At 42.3% G+C, this 16,566-nt stretch overlaps 1 protein-coding gene across 7 annotated transcripts in view; it reads left to right on the top strand.

The window, feature by feature from the left end:
- The window catches only part of CNGA3 (cyclic nucleotide gated channel subunit alpha 3), a 57,779-nt gene extending 42,114 nt beyond the window's left edge, over positions 1 to 15,665 (top strand). For 4 of the 7 annotated variants that reach the window (XM_053304695.1, XM_053304693.1, XM_053304694.1 and 1 more), the window contains exons 3-8: positions 700 to 819; positions 2,827 to 2,997; positions 8,232 to 8,396; positions 9,611 to 9,718; positions 13,120 to 13,226; positions 13,732 to 15,665. In XM_053304695.1, coding sequence (XP_053160670.1) covers positions 700 to 819; positions 2,827 to 2,997; positions 8,232 to 8,396; positions 9,611 to 9,718; positions 13,120 to 13,226; positions 13,732 to 15,140 — 2,080 coding nt within the window. In that variant the 3' untranslated portion in view covers positions 15,141 to 15,665. Of the gene's footprint in view, positions 1 to 699; positions 820 to 2,826; positions 2,998 to 3,914; positions 3,930 to 8,175; positions 8,397 to 9,610; positions 9,719 to 13,119; positions 13,227 to 13,731 lie in introns of those variants that run through there. The other 3 variants (XM_053304698.1, XM_053304700.1, XM_053304699.1) reach the window with 3 other exon arrangements.
- Positions 15,666 to 16,566: the final 901 nt, after the last annotated feature.

Genomic DNA, 16,566 nt, shown 5'->3' with positions numbered 1-16,566 from the left:
CGGTGCCTGACTGCTGGGAGCCTGATCCGAGACACACACGATTTGTGCCATTCAGTGAATGTGTCTTTGAAAGTTTGCCCTCTTTTGTCCCCTTTTCTATAATATGCGAATAATAAATAGGTTAAGATGTGAATAATAGAGGGTCTAGCTCAATGGGTTATTGTGAGAAAAGGATGTGAAGAATACAATAAACTGTGCGCATTCAAAGTGTCATAAACAATCAGCTCTTGAGACATCAGCCCACTAGTGTCTTGTTATTCATGCAATGAGTCTCTTCTCCCTATCTCAGGTAGGGATTAGCATCTGCGCTGTTCTTCTCTGATTCCAGCTGGGTCCTTCTTCTCCCCCCCCCCACCCCGCCCCTTCTTGCCTGCCTTGACCATCTGGAATGGCTCTGGTGAAAAATCTGATAAATAACTAGATACAGTACAGAGTGATAATGCATCTGTCAGTAAGTTGTGTCCAGCCAAGCTCCCATTGACATCAAGGGATGCAGAACTCAGGCGGAAGATGATTCATGTGCTCCGTTTTTCATCACGTCACTTGTGACAGTAATAGCATTGGTGATTAAGCAAGGAAGGCATGTTCCTCCATGGTTGCCTAATTGGACCGTCTCAAGGAATAGTAAACGCACATCGAAAGGGACTGAATGTATTTTGGTGTTTTTTTGTTTGGTTTTTTTACTATTTGCTTTTGAAGGACCCACTCGCTGTGTGAGGAGGACACGTCTTCAGAATTGCACAGAGTCATTTCCATGGAGACAGGCGGCCTGTCTGAATCCCAAAGGAGCTCATTCGCAGGCAGTGGAGCCATGGCTAGGTAAGTGGCATTTGCACAATGTCAGGGTGGTGACCTTGCAAAGGGTCATCAGTGTCTTGTCTTGTTGACCAGATTCATCCCACCCCTTTGCCTCTGATGTTGACTATGAAACGGATTCGGCTGAAATGGTGATATCATAAAACAAAAGCCATTCCAGGAGGGTTGTGGGTGTTGATTCTGTAGCATTAGTTTGGTCCGGAGGGGGGAATCCTGTGGAAATCCTGGGCAAGATGACTGCAGGCTTTCATATCAAAGTTACAGTACAAGCTCATATTTTATGTTTAGTCCCTGCTAACTGAGCAAAGAGGCAAGTTTTAAAGTAGTGATTCTCTTATATTTAGCAGGGGGAGAGCAACTGGCCCTATCCAGCCCCAGCCTAGCAACCCTCCAGTGGCTGTTGTTGGTGTCTACCTTATATTCACCTTGTATTTTAGATTGTGAGCCCTTGTGGGCAGGAAACCATTTTATTTATCTATCTAATCTATCTCTCTATGCAAACCACCTTGAGCACTTTTGTTGAAAAATGATATATAAATATTCCTAGCAGTAGTAGCAGTCGTCAGTCAGCGTAGCTCACTCCCACTACATACATTTTCTTGGAGGTGGTGAGCCATGATCTTGAGAGGTCGCAAAGGAGGCTGGAGCTTCCCACATCTCAGCTATCTGTGAAACATGGCTGTGTGAAAGAGCCGTTTGTCACTAGAGAGCGTTCTGTGCTTCTCAATATTTTCGGTTCTATTTTGCGGAGAATCTAACATGTGGGAGTACCCACGTTAGCTCCCATATATGTGGAGTACCCACATATTTACACCCAGTTGTAAAATATCACACGAAATACTTCCTTTTGTAAAATATGGAATCAATTCCCTCCTGTCTCCCCTGAAGATTTTGTTCTACAGCATTATCTTTTGGACAAAAGCCAAATGTTCACTATGCACTTACCAGATAATAGCTATGATAATCGAAGAAGCTTCAGAGCGTGTGAGGGAGGATGTTTTGTTACTGTTGTTTTGGGATGAAGAACAGTCAGCAACATAGTTTTGTCACTGCATGCACAGTGGAGAGTCTGTGAAAAGCTGTTGCTGGCACACTTTCCAACATACTCAGTTCAGCTCTGAACACCCCTAAGGCATAAGGCTAAATCATGCCTCCAGCACATGCTGAAAGTGGGATCATGGACCTGTCCACTTCCCTGGTCCTGCCTCCCCTTCCATCTGATGACATATTGAGGCTGTTCTTACAAACAGCCTAACTTGGTTCTCACCAGGCTAAAGAAGACAAGCCTGGTCTTGCCTGCATGTGGGAACCGTGCCCGATCCTGGTGGCACCTCTGCGGCAAACCTGCCAAGCCAGCCACCCTCTTAAACAGGATTTTCCAACATACTCAGCACACTCTCTTAACCCCATGTTGTTGATTGTCTGCTGGCCCCGGCTGCTTGCAGCTGGGGTCGGGAGACTGCAGGGCTCGGAGCTGTTATTGGCGGCTCCCCATGATGCACTGCGCACTCATGTGGTGCATTGTGGGAGTTCTAGGGGCCTCTTGGCCCCCCAAACCTCCTGGCTGCTGGTAGCAGCTGGCAAATGTCTGGGTGAGCAATCTGCTCACCCAGCAAGAAGACCATGATCGTCTGAGAGGGAAGTAAGCATTTTAAGGCGACCTCTCCTGCAGCGTGGAGCCTTTCGTGAGAAAGGGCTCATTGTCTAGAGGTGGCATCAGTGCTCAAATCCCTGTAAACATATGCATAATATGTACATTGCCTCAATACCTGAAGGGCATCCCTTCATCGATGTGCTTGCATTCACCACTTTTCAAAATTGCATCAGTGTGGTGGCTCAGGCACTCACTGCTGCACCCATCATGTGTCCAGTGTACATCTTTTGCAGAAGCTGTGACTGCAGCTATAGCCCACCTGCAGGTGTCAACCTGGGGAAACATCCTGCACTATATAGTTGTCAACTTTGTCATGGTCAGTTCAGAGAGCCTGCCCATCCCCTCCTCCCTTTCAGGTTATCACGGTTCATCTTATCACTGCGATCCTGGGCCAGGAGGCACTTGCATCATGAAGACCAAAGACCAGATTCTTTCCTTGAGCGTATCCGAGGGCCGGAGCTCAAAGACGTTTCCAGTAGAGACAGCAATGCTCAGTCCAACTATGAAGACACAGGCAGGCTGAAAAAGTAAGGATCAGCTCCAGTGGGAGAATACTAGTTTTGGGTGTCACGTTTGGAGGGGGACGACGAGGGACTTTCTGTTTTTTTGAATGAGGGATCCATTGATGATATAAAGAGGCCAAGGAATCTATCAACTGTATATAACACTACTCACTATATATAGGTTGAGGCTGACTTGAAGATTCATTAATAGCAGGACTCAGGCTTCTTATGTTATGTCCGAAGAGGGAATAATGATGTGGACTTATGAGTCCCCATATTTTATGTTTCCCCAGAAGCAGGGAGTCAGAAACACACATAACTGATATTCTGCAAACCCCCAAGCTACAAATGTCCAAACTGGGTCTCAAATGCCCAACTTCCTTCTGTTCCTGAAGTTTCAGATTGATCGAATGGCAGCCGTGTCTCTCACTTGATCTGGTGTTAGGGCGAGCTAATTTGGCAGCAATCATCTCTGTTTCTGCTTACTGTTCAGCAGCCCCTGGCAGTGTTCCTGTAAGGAGGACTGGAATGGCTTCAGTATCAACTCTGAGAGGCTGCCAAGGGGGTGCTATAAATAGCCCGATCCTCAACTGTCAAGCATTAATACGCCTGAGAACAGGCTAAAGTGCTTCAGACACCAGGCATGCTCCTGAACGTGTGTGGCCTGCACGTGAACAAGAGCAACTGGTGCCCTAGATAGTTATGCAAAGGGGCTTAGTGCTGCAGTCAGAGTTGACCTTCCTTAATCTTTTCAGCCTATGGGAAGAACTAGTAGCAATTCAATCTGGGAAGGAGTTCAGGATATACACACAGAGTAGCCGAGGTTTTTGTGTTGTTAAAAGTGTTTATATTGCAATTCTGTTCATTCACTGCTTGGTTTTCATTCATTCCACTCACCATAGTCAATGGGCACTGGCCAGATTTAATATCAACTACTCCAACAATGCCAATGAAGAGTAAGTACACCACAGACCACCTGCAACTTGCCTAGCGCCTCTTCAGCTCCCCTTTGCAAAACATGCCGCTGATGGTAGATGAGTTTCCCTCTTCCTCTCTGATTTGGTAGATCAGTTTCCCGCTTCCTTTCCGATTTTAGCTTTACTGCTTTTTCAGAAAGAGGGGCTTTCTGCAAAGTTTTCCTTCTTAGAAGACAGCTAGTGATGCTAACCTGGAATTTCCCTGCAACCTTGCATTTATAATTTTTCTTTGAGACCTGGTGTCTGAGTTAAACTGGCTGATTTTGAGGAGTCTCTTTCTACCAGATCTGTGCATTATTAACTCCCTGTACTCTTTTAAGTCTCTCCCTCCCACCCACCTTCCTTCCACCCCTGCCCCCCTCTTGTATGCTTTAATATAGGACTCCACAACTTTGGCCCTCCTGCAGAAGTTGGACTACAACTCCTATCATACCTGACTAATGGCCTCTGTGTCTGGGAGCTGTGATGGCAGCTGTTGTTGACAAAGTGGCTGGAGGGCCAAAGCTGTGCAGTCCTGCTTTAATATTTTGCAAGGTGCTTTCCCCGAAAGTCACATATTTCAGGATGCATTTGCACATCCCTTTCCAAACAGCACCAGTTTATTCCCACATTAATTATCAGTGTCAAAGCTCTATACTTCTGGTATTGATAGTTGATATTTCCACTTCCACTTCAGAGCAGAGTAAACTACAGCTGTTCTTCTCTTCTCCAGAGCTGAGCAAAAAAGAATCAACACACTGATGTTGATTTAAATCAGGACAGATGGGTGCCAGTGCTTTGAAATACAGGGAACGAAGCCCCAAGTCTCTTACCTTTTGTGTCGGCTTTCTGAGCTATTATTTTTAGAAAGCTACAGGAGGCGTGATTTGTCTCAAATTGGGAGGAACTGGGCAATTGGGCTTGTGGATTTCACTGAAGACTTTCCATCCATCCTCGCCCCCAATAACTAAGACACTGGGTGATGATTCTGATTTTTTAAAAAAACACTTATATCCCACTCTTCCTCCAAGGAGCCCAGAGTGGCTTACATGGTTATGTTTATGCTCATGACAACCCTGTGAGGTACATTAGGCTGAGAGAGAAGCAACTGGCCCAGAGTCACTCAGTGAGCTTCATGGCTGAATGGGGGATTTGAACTCAGGTTTTCTCCATCCTAGTCCAACACTCTAACCACTACGCCATGCTCAGCTCAGGAGGACAGAACTAGACACTCCATATTCCTGAACTCAGTGTCACTTTCAAGTAGTTCCGTCAATTGCTCCTAGAACTTCCAGCAGTAATATAACACAAAATTGCTACTTGTCAAGTGTTTATAGTCTACAGTGTTTATAGTGCACAGTATATCTATGGCAATGCACTGTCTCAATGCACCCTCAGTGAAACCTCTTATGAAGAATGCATGCGAGTAATCATGGAGTTGCCCAAAGTGCCAAGTAACTACCTAGCTTTAAGACCTCCTTGCAAGTTAACTTGCAAATGTGTGAAACCAAAAACGGTCGCTTTCCTTGAGAAAGAGCTTCCGAAAGGGGATTTGGAGTGGAGGAGGAGGAGGAGGAATGCTTCCCTTCTGCACTGTGCCTCCCTGGCTGCTTGTCTCCACTGCAGGATTCCACACACGGTTGTCTCTCTGTAATCCCCAATGCATTCCTTGGATAGAACACTACCATTCTGATTCCTAAGCCATTTTTAAAAAATTGGAAGTAAGTTCCATATGAATAAGTGTAGAGTTAATATTGATCTATAATTCTCGTTGGTTTCTCTGGGATTTACCTTGGCACCATGTGTTTTGGGCCTGGATGTGTGTTGGGTATTGGTCTGAACACAAGCCTGAGTTCTAGGAAGAACTCAGTTATTATTGATTAAGAATAATGCTGAGAACAAGAGCAAGTCTCTTAGTTTTCATTGTGCTTCAACTTTTTCATGGAGACAATTGTTTCCTCTAAGAATTGTGAGTGTTTGTTGGTAGAACAATTTAAAAGAAAAAATATTATAATATTGCAGTTTGTTTTGATACAAGGTAGACATTTTTTCCTCACTGATGGCAGTATTTGATAAGGCAGCCAGACTCTGAACTGCTTTTTAAAAGTATCTTCCAGTGAAATATCATATTCACCATTGGATGAATGGAATGTTGGGTGATGACTTGCATGTGTGAAATAACCATTGCAGATCAAACTCTAGACAGAGATTCCAAACCCAAAATCAGGGAGTTGGATACCACTATTGGAACAAAGAGGCGGGCAATTCAAAACTGAAGCAAGATATTATTATTATTATTATTTTACATTTATATCCCGCTTTTCCTCCAAGGAGCCCAGAGCGGTGTACTACATACTTGAGCTTCTCTTTCACAACAATCCTGTGAAGTAGGTTAGGCTGAGAGAGAAGTGACTGGCCCAAAGTCACTCAGCTAGTTTCATGGCTGAATGGGGATTTGAACTCGGGTCTCCCCAGTCCTAGTCCGGCACTCTAACCACTATACCACGCTGGCTCTCATATGTGGAGTTAATGCAGCAAGTGGTCAGAAAGATTGTCCCTGCCCTTGTGTTGGTAGATAAGATTATCTAATAGTCATTGACGCAATGAACATTTGAATTTTGAATTTATGTCTAATTGCTTTGCATGCAGGAGGTCACAGGTTCAATCCCTGGCATCTCCAGATAGAGCTGGGAAAATACCCTTATCTGAAACCCTGGAGAGTCACGACCAGTTAGTGTCAACAGTTGTGAGTGAGATGGACCAATGGTCTGATTCAATAGAAGGCATCTTCCTATGTATCCAAGGAGTTACAGTTCCCAGAGCAGCCGCCCATGAGTGGTATTTCTGAAAACAATATTTGGATAGCAATGCCGTGTGTGTGTGTGTGTGTCTGTGTGTCTGTGTGTGTAGTCTCTCTGTACTCAGGCTTACAAATATGTTGTACTTTTCTTGTAAGACGTTTTTGTTGTTCAGCCATCTTTTCTGAGTCAATCATTTCAAAAAGCACAAAGCACTACTGTTCTACCACATGGCTCTGTGAAAGTGTTATGAACTCTAGGGTGCAAATTCAGTGTGTTGGGCATGAGGAGAATATATTTGAATTTAAAATGCAACCCCTTTGCCTTGTGCAAAAATGCTGTGCTGAAGGGAGGGAGGTGTGTGTGTGTGTGTGTGTGTGTGTGTGTGTGAAAACTTTGTTCACAAAGACTGAGGTGGGAAACATGAAAATAGTCTCCACAGAAAAATAATGGAGATGCTGTTTTTGCTATTTATTTGTACTTGCTGATTTTGGGGCTTTCTTGTCCCTGTAGGACAATTATATTGTGTTGTTTTGTATTATATACAACCATAGTGGTGCCCTCTGGCTGTGCCCTCTGGCTGAAGGCCCAGTAGATGGTCACAGCAGATGGCCACCACAGGAAATAAACATATCAGGCCTAGTGGATTATTATTGAGCAAAAGATTGCACTGCAACTTCAGGAATGTCTGGATATCATTAATAGTGTTCTATACTCTTGACAGTCTGGCTTTTAACCCAGGTCTGGCATTGAGACGGATCTTGTTTTTGATTGATCTTTGCCTAGTGATTGATGGGGAAAATTGTACCGTGCTAGATCTTTCTTCAGCCTTAATGAATACCATTCATTTGATTCCCATGAGTGGGTTCTGTTTGTTCATAGTGTTTGCCATAAAATATGGTGATTTGTTAGCTCCCTCCTTCAAGATCTCCTTGTGGTCCCACTGCATACCAGATCCTCAACCAACAGGTATATGAGCTTACTGGGCAAAACCATATGGCAGCATGGAGTTTGGAGCCAGCAGTACTCTAACTTCATATCTCCTTTTTGTTTCTCCCCCAAACCCTGTAGCTTTGGATGCATTTTTAATGTCTGGTGAAGGTGGGTGATTGGATTTGGGTAACCAGGTTGAACATGAAGCCACACACAACTTAGGAAAGGATGCCAGGCAAGTCATATGACTTGGAAGAATGTGGATATGGATATGGAGTGGATTTGTAAAGAGTTCAAGTAGACTGGTCTTCTTTGATTGACAAATGCATCCATGTGTTGCTAGCACATACATAATGTGTGGACAAAGTGGCTGCAAAATCAGCCAGCTACTTTCATAGTGCTACTGCATTCCTGATATTTCTGTAGTGCAGATGCCCTTGTGTTTGATGTCTGAGCAGTCTTTTGTGCAAATTTAGATCAGCCTCCTCTAGTTGCCCTGAACTTGCTTCTTGTAGCTCTAGCTGCTGGTAAACCAACAACAACACTAAGTTCATTATACTATGCTATGCAGAAAGAAGGAAGACAAGAAAGAGGTTAAGGAGGAGAAAAAGGAGGAGGAAAAGAAAGAGGAGAAAAAGGAGGAGGAAAAGAAAGAGGAGAAAAAAGAGGAGAAAAAGGAGGAAAAGAAAGAGGAAAAGAAAGATGACAAAAAAGATGACAAGAAGAAGGAAGAAGAGTAAGTATAAAGTGGAATGACTGTATCTTTGCAACACACAGTGCCTGCACTAGTCAACATCTGATCAGGTAATTGCTGATTAGTCTTGAATTGGCTCTTGAAGCTCATCCTGAGAATTGCTGCATGCATACAGTCAAAAGACATATGTGTGCACAGGCTGCATTCCCACTCTGGAGCATGGCGCTCACACTTCAGAAGTGAGAATGTAGTTGCCATATGCGTGCTTCTTTTGATTGCATGCATGCTGTGTTAGTATATCAGCCATTCTGCTCCCAAAGTGTCTTTCCTCTCCCCACAAAAAATGTAAAAGAGGAGTTGCTTTCCCTCGGTCTGCATCCCTGCACCAGTGTATGCATACATACATAAGGACATGTGCGTACACATACACACGTTCCTACCCTTGTGCACATTGATGAAGGTCTGTTTCCAGACAATTGTGCAAAAAAGGACTAAAAAAAGTTGATTCCAAAAGGTGTGTTGCAAAGATTTCATTCCAAGTGTGCGCATCACACTACTGGTGTTAAAAGTGTGTTAAGCAACAATGGTAGTAATATATTTTGTATACTGGTAGTAAACTTTCTGTAATAGTAGCTCTGTAGTATAGAACTGATTGTACAACTAGTAGTCTTGGGCTAAAAACACAGCCCACACTGGGTTTCTTCCTATTCTGCGTTTCTTTGCAAGAGTTTTAAAAAGCATCTTCCTTTGATGCAGTGTTTATGTTCTTTGCAGAAAAGAAAGAGGCAAACCACACTGTTGCTTATGAAGATCTTTCTCTGCTTTTGAATTACAGCTGTTTTCTCTGACTCTGTTAGGCCTGTGATGTTTCATGCTGGCATGGATTTCTATAGCACCTTTTGCGGCAGGTGAATGTGATAGTCTGATGACAAGAGGCTTTCACATCTGTACAGGCAACATGGATTGCTATCTATTTGATACCTTGATACGTTCAAGCTTCACATTTTGAGATTTAAGCATATGAATGAAGCACTTGAGGTGTCCTGCTGACTGCTGATAACGGTAAACTTGCAGCTTCAGCAATGTGGGTATTGCATTGGGCCAGACGAGAGGGATCCATACCACTCAGGATGTATTCCACAATGCACTGCAACCATTGCAGTCTTCTACTGGGAGTGCGATCCTTCAGGAACATGGAAAAATTCTGTAACTTGTGGTCCTCTGCATGTACATTTCTGTATATTTTTACTTTTCAGGAAAAAGAAAGATATCTTTGTGATGGATCCTTCCAGTGAGCTGTACTACAGGTGGCTAACAATAATTGCAACACCCGTATTCTATAACTGGTGTTTGCTAGTGTGTAGGTAAGGATTATTCTTTAATGTGCCTTTTGGCTGCATTGCCGATTTCCTTTGTAGTCTTCTGTCTTATCTGCTGGATCTGCTCAAAATCATGGGATGTTTCTCATGTTCTAAATCCAAAGGCAATATTGAATCATTTTTTGAAAGTTTAACAGCTTTCAGAATGCTTTTTGGGGATATGTGTGGTCTCTGTTTAGTTAACTATGCAGAGAGAAATAGTGGCAGCCTTTTTTAAGACTTCCAAGACTGTTTTTACTTTTAAGTGGGTGGATACATAGAAAGATAGACAGTAGCCCAAATCACACATTATGTTCAATGCACTTACAGTCTGTGTACTGTGAATGCATACATGGGAATGCATATGCAGCAATATGCTTCCTCTCTGTATCCTGCATTTCAGGTGGCTTGTCTCCAGATTCACTTTTTGAATGAAGGCACATGCAGTCATTAACACAAAGACATGTATATGTGTACAGACCCCTGAAAGCATGTACCATAATGTCTGAATAGGGTTCAAATATAGATCGATATGCCTCATCACTACCTGTTGGTCTCTTAATTTATAAAAGGTGCTACAGTTCTTTCACCCCAAGACATCATGTTGCACAGATTGTATTTTAAGATTGTATCTTAATCTCAAGATTCTTATTTTCAATTAATATTATTTTTGAAATATTTCTTTCTTTCTTTTTGCATATCACACATTCTCAGATCTCTTTGGCATCAGGAATGCTAGCCATTCCTCTCTCTAAGGCTTAGAGGTCATTCACGCTATCAAAAACTGTGTTCTACCTGGCTTGCGTGGAAGTAAGGTAGGAGGAAAACTTGGGTAGCTTTTCATTATGCTTACACACAATCACTTCTACCCAGGTTTTCCACTTACCTTGCTTCCACGGCGATCCACACAACCAAAAATTGGGAGCACACACAACGCCCAAACTGGGTAGAACACCGTTTTTGACTGTGTGAATGATCTCATTTCTACAAAAACAAATACAATGTATATTTGTTAATTAATTACGTTAATGGACAACTCTACAAATACAGAGAGTTCTGTGAGCTCTGCAGTTCCATGCATATGACAAACTCCTTTGCCTCCATTCATGGAGCTTCTGTCTGAAGCAGGAACAGGCTGATTTTTCTCTCCCTGCTCTGTAAAGTGAGCTCCATGCTTCCAGTGGCCTTCAGGTGCCATCTAGCGGCTTCAGGATAGCAGCAACCCAGCATGGATTGCCTCATGCTGGGCTGCACTTCTCAAGTCATTTCCCCTCGATTAATCTTAGATGTAGTTTAGCTACATCTGCATCTGTTTTCTGCTCTCTGTAGTGTTCAGTGGCAGGAAGACAAGAACAGGGAAAACACACAGAAAAGGGAGAAATCTGACTTCGTAGGATAAGGATCTTGGCCATGATCCAGGCAATGTCAAGCTCATGTTACTGATGAAAACTGATGTTTTCAATGGAAAGATAAGCATGAACTGAACTTCTGTCCTACTGACACTGATGGTATTTTAAGGTGCTTCATTTTGGTTGGACCACATCCTAAAATTGCTGAATGATTTTTCTCAATATACTGTTTAAGGCTAAGCACACCTCTGGTTTTTAATATCATTCTGCAGAATTTGTAATAGTATAAGGTAACAGAGTGGGGCGGGGTGCTGTGGACAGGGTATCTTGCATCTTCCTGGCCCAATCCAGTTGTGTAGAAATTAATGTAGTGGCATATGAAGCAGTCTCCGGCATCCAGTAAATGAAGGAGAGTCTTCACTGTACCTGCTCCTCCAGTGCCACTTAAATCTACCTCCACCCAGCCCACCATCATTTGTTGATCATCATTTGCCCAATGCCTGGCTTGATCAGTTAAAGCATGGGTTCCCAGCCTTGGGTGTCTAGGTGATGTTGGACTACAACTTCCATCATCCCTAGCTACAGTGGTCAATGGCCGAGGCTGTTGTGGCTGGAGATGAGGGGTCCAAAGTCACCCTTGCTAACTGAGCGAAGAGACACTCTTTAAAGTGGCGATTCTCTTATATTTAGCAGGGGGAGAGCAACTGGCCCTATCCAACCCCAGCACAACATCCCTCCAGTGGCTGTTGCTGTTTCTGCCTCATGTTTCTTTTTTAGATTGTGAGCCCTTTGGGGACAGGGGGCCATCTTATGTCTATATTATTTATTTTTCTATGTAAACTACTCTGAGAATTTTGGTCAAAGAGCGGTATATAAATATTCATAATAGTTGTAGTCCAACAACATCTAAGGACCCAAGGATGGGAAGGAACCCTCAAGCTAAAGTAACTTGTAAGCACTAAAAGCAGGGATCATGGCCCCATAGCATTAGCCCACTAAGCTGCGACTTTGTTGCTTTCCATCTTTTCCAGTAATACTTCCTTCCATTTATCAGATCATGCCACAAGGGGCTCAACCATGCACCAAAACAGTTTCATCCTCAATCCACTGCAGCATCAGGGTGAGGGCTGCCGGGGGAGGGGGGAATCACATGATCACATTGCTCCATTCACATTATTGTGGCGTAATGGACAGAATGTTGGACTTCGACCATGGTTCCATTGTTTGTTCTGCCAGAAATCTTAATGGATGACCTTGGACCATTCTTACCTCCCCCATATGTTGTGAAGATCAAAGCGGGGGGAAGCACCATGAACCCTGAGCTCTGTGGAGAAATTGGAAGATAAGCATGGAATATACAAATATTTATTCCATGATGCCTGTGCTAACTGGACAAAGAGGCACCTTTCAGTGTGGTGATTCTCTTATATTTAGCAGCGGGGAAAGCAACTGGCTCTATTCGACCCCAGCACAGTGATCTTTCACTGGTCATTGCTGGTGTCTACTTTGACTTTTGGACTGTGAGCCCTTTGTGGACAGGGGACCATCTTATTGTTATTTTAGAATTATTTTTTCTGTGTAAATTGTTTTGAGGATTTTTTGTTGAAAAGCTATATATCAATAATAGTTATATAGTAATAGTAAAATGTGCCAGTAGCTTAGATGGACTTCTGGTTTAGAAAAACCTGACTGTAAAACTGCACTTGAAACCCTATAATCCCCAAATCCCTGTTATCTGGACAAGGTGACTCCCAAAAGTGAAAGCATCACCCACTAGGTTCTTCAGCTCCATGAAGTAGCATAACAATTAGAGAAGATTTTATTACACAAGCTGTCCTTGTGCACTCTGTTGTAGTGGAAATTCTGAGGCCAAAAAGATATCATTGGAGGTACCTCCTCCGATGGAGAGCTTTCCTGGGTACAGAAGATGAACTGCATTATTGTCAAACATGGTGCTGTGGAGATAGCCATTAAATATGCCATTGCCAAAGGTGTATGAGCTGAATATTTAGAGCATACAAGAGGGATCAACTCTTTTATTCGTTTTTGCTTGTTTAGAGCCTGTTTTGATGAGCTTCAAATGAAACACATTACACTATGGCTGATCTTGGACTATTCCTCTGATCTTATTTATGTTGTGGACACATTGGTCAGATTTAGGACAGGTGAGTTCTTTAAACAATGTATCCTATTGAATTACTTAGAGTCAACTGATTAAGAGAACTGGCCATCATGGATCAAAAAAGCAGAACCATCTTTTGATGCAATCTATTGAATCGTATAGTAGAATTTCCTTCTGTTAGACTGGCTTTCCTATAAAGCAGTGTCTCTTAGACACAATTCAAACATGCAATCAGTGGAATGGGTGACCAGTTAAAAATACTGGGAAGCTCGTCATGTGAACCATCTCCACCAGCGTTCCCACTAATTTTTTTTATCTGTGTGCAGATTCAGTTTCCCGCCCCAGGCACCAGTATCAAGGCAATATGTGCATGCATACATTCAGAGTGGGACCTTCCTGATTCAACCTGAGTGGAATCTAAAATTAACTAAACAGACATCAAAAAACTTGTGAGCATGCACACATGTGCATGCCTTAGAAGGAACAATGAATTTTCCACATAGTTCTGCTGATATTAACTGTTACCTTTTTTTGTTCTGCTTTTTCAGGTTTCCTTGAACAAGGACTATTAGTTCGAGATGAAAAGAAACTAAGACTAAACTATCAAACAACGTCACAGTTCAAACTGGATTTGCTGTCTCTTTTCCCAACAGATCTGGGTTTTTTAAAATTTGGATTGAACTATCCTGAGCTGCGGTTTAACCGCTTGCTGAGGCTTGCCAGGCTATTTGAGTTTTTTGACCGTACAGAAACAAGAACCAACTACCCAAACATGTTTCGTATTGGGAACCTTGTCTTGTATATTCTTATCATTATCCACTGGAATGCATGTATATACTTTGCTATTTCGAAGCAGATTGGATTTGGAACAGACACATGGGTCTATCCCAACCTATCCCATCCAGAACACGGACGTCTAGCCAGAAAATATATTTATTGCTTATATTGGTCAACATTGACCCTAACAACTATCGGAGAAACTCCACCTCCAGTGAAAGATGGAGAATATCTGTTTGTGGTCATTGACTTTCTTGTGGGTGTACTCATTTTTGCTACCATTGTTGGTAATGTAGGCTCTATGATTTCAAATATGAATGCTTCAAGAGCAGAATTCCAGGCCAAAGTTGATTCTATCAAACAATACCTGCAATTCCGAAAGGTCACTAAAGACTTGGAAGCAAGGGTTATTAAATGGTTTGATTACCTGTGGACCAACAAGAAAACTGTGGAAGAGAAAGAAGTTCTTAAGTATCTTCCTGACAAACTGAAGGCTGAAATTGCCATAAATGTCCACTTGGACACACTAAGGAAAGTGCGTATCTTCCAGGATTGTGAAGCTGGGCTCCTTATTGAGTTGGTGTTGAAGCTAAGGCCTACAGTCTTCAGTCCTGGGGATTATATTTGTAAGAAAGGTGATATTGGGAGAGAAATGTATATTATCAAAGAAGGGAAATTGGCTGTTGTGGCTGATGATGGCGTGACACAGTTTGTGGTCCTAAGTGATGGCAGTTACTTTGGTGAAATCAGCATCTTAAATATCAAGGGCAGCAAATCTGGTAACAGGAGAACAGCCAACATCAGGAGCATAGGGTATTCTGATCTGTTTTGTTTGTCTAAGGATGACCTGATGGAAGCTCTCACAGAGTATCCAGATGCCAAAAAGGCACTGGAAGAGAAAGGGCGGCAAATTTTGATGAAAGACAACTTAATTGACGAGGAAGCAGCAAAAGCAGGGGCTGATCCCAAAGACTTGGAAGAAAAAATAGACAAACTTGAGATGGCTCTAGACACTCTCCAGACCCGGTTTGCTAGACTTTTAGCAGAATTCACTGCTTCTCAATCCAAAGTTAAGCAGAGAATTGCAAAAGTGGAGACCAAAGTGAAGAAATATGGAAGTGGTAGCTTGTCGGATGTGGGAGATGAAGCTGAAAAGCCAGAGGAACAGAAAAAGAATTAATCATGTTGTCTTCATTCAGCACAGACTATTGCATCCCAAAATATATTTACATGTGGAAATATGTACACATGGTTATTTTTATATGGGCCACAAGGGATGAGTTTATAGAGTTTTTAACTGAAGCAATTATCTTCTAAATAGGAAATTCTTACGTTTGATATTTTTAGAAAGATATGTTCATTTTGTACTGGTATGTTTTCTTATGAGTTATGATCAGATCTCCTTGATGGTAGCTTTGTAGGTCTGACCACATTTGTTGTCACTTTCCACCATGTATTTGGTGCTTTGTGTAAACTAATAGTGAGTGGATTGATGCAACAGATCCATATATATGTATCTAACAATGCTACTTGCACATACACTACCTTGAAATCTTAGGAGCCTCCCAATGAATATAATTTGTGAGCTGTCACAGTAGTTCATTCTGCTGACTTTAAAAGAACTAGTTTTTCTTTTTAAAAGAATCTATGGAGTACTTGCAGACGATTGCACTGTGAAATGAAGTATCTATGTACTTACATGACATGAATCTCAGAATCATATCCTTCTGCTTTGATATTCTCTGGTCATTGGAAATGACTAGATAGCTGACAGAATACCAAGTTTTTGCTCTCAGGGTGTGTACAAATATATATATATATATATATATATATATATATATATATATATATATATATATATATATAGTAATTTCTGTGGCAGGGCTTCTTTGGAAGCACACTTACTGCTCTTTTTTATATATACCATCTTCTCTCCAGAACTGACTTCATGAGGAACTGGTTCTGCATTTTGTAGCAGAAGCCTGCTGTGTGCAGTGCTGATTGCTTGGCGCCTATGGTATCACAAACCCACTTGCTGAAGTAGTTTTTCAACTTAAAAAAACCAGTGTCCAGATAAGTTGCAAATACACCTGTTGTTTGCAGTGTGTAGGCTAGGGAAGACAGGCTAATCCTGAGAGAAAGAGAAACATGTGCTGACCCCAGGTTTTTAGTATGCCTGTATATCCCGTCTCTTGTCCTGTAAACATCTGTGGTGTATTTTGCTGATTCCCAAACCTTGTGTCAACTTGTTAACTCTCGATACTAGAAAACAGAGACTCTCTCACCCAGCACCCCCATCTTGCATCCTGGATGTGCCACCAATCTGCAGTGTGTCCAGATGTATGCTGAAGATTATCCATTTTAAGGCAGCAGTGGTTATCTTCCAAAGAATTTTGGAAAGAAAAAAAAACACAGCCATCTTCTGGCATCCATCAATGGAGGTCTGTACTGTGGGTCTGCACTGCCTTTCAAAAAGCCTTCCCAGTCATGCTTAAAGAATGAAGTTGAAAGGCCTTTTGAGTATAGTATGCATCTTAATAGCCCTGGGGATCAATTCCCCTGAAAGAAGATTCTCATTCACTTCTTCTGTTCCTTGCTTCAGATCC

This window comes from Hemicordylus capensis, chromosome 3 (assembly GCF_027244095.1).
Source record: "Hemicordylus capensis ecotype Gifberg chromosome 3, rHemCap1.1.pri, whole genome shotgun sequence".
Taxonomy (NCBI): Eukaryota; Metazoa; Chordata; class Lepidosauria; order Squamata; family Cordylidae; genus Hemicordylus; species Hemicordylus capensis.
The sequence above is the reverse complement of the archived record's forward strand: the minus strand, read 5'-3'. Positions and strand labels throughout refer to the sequence as shown.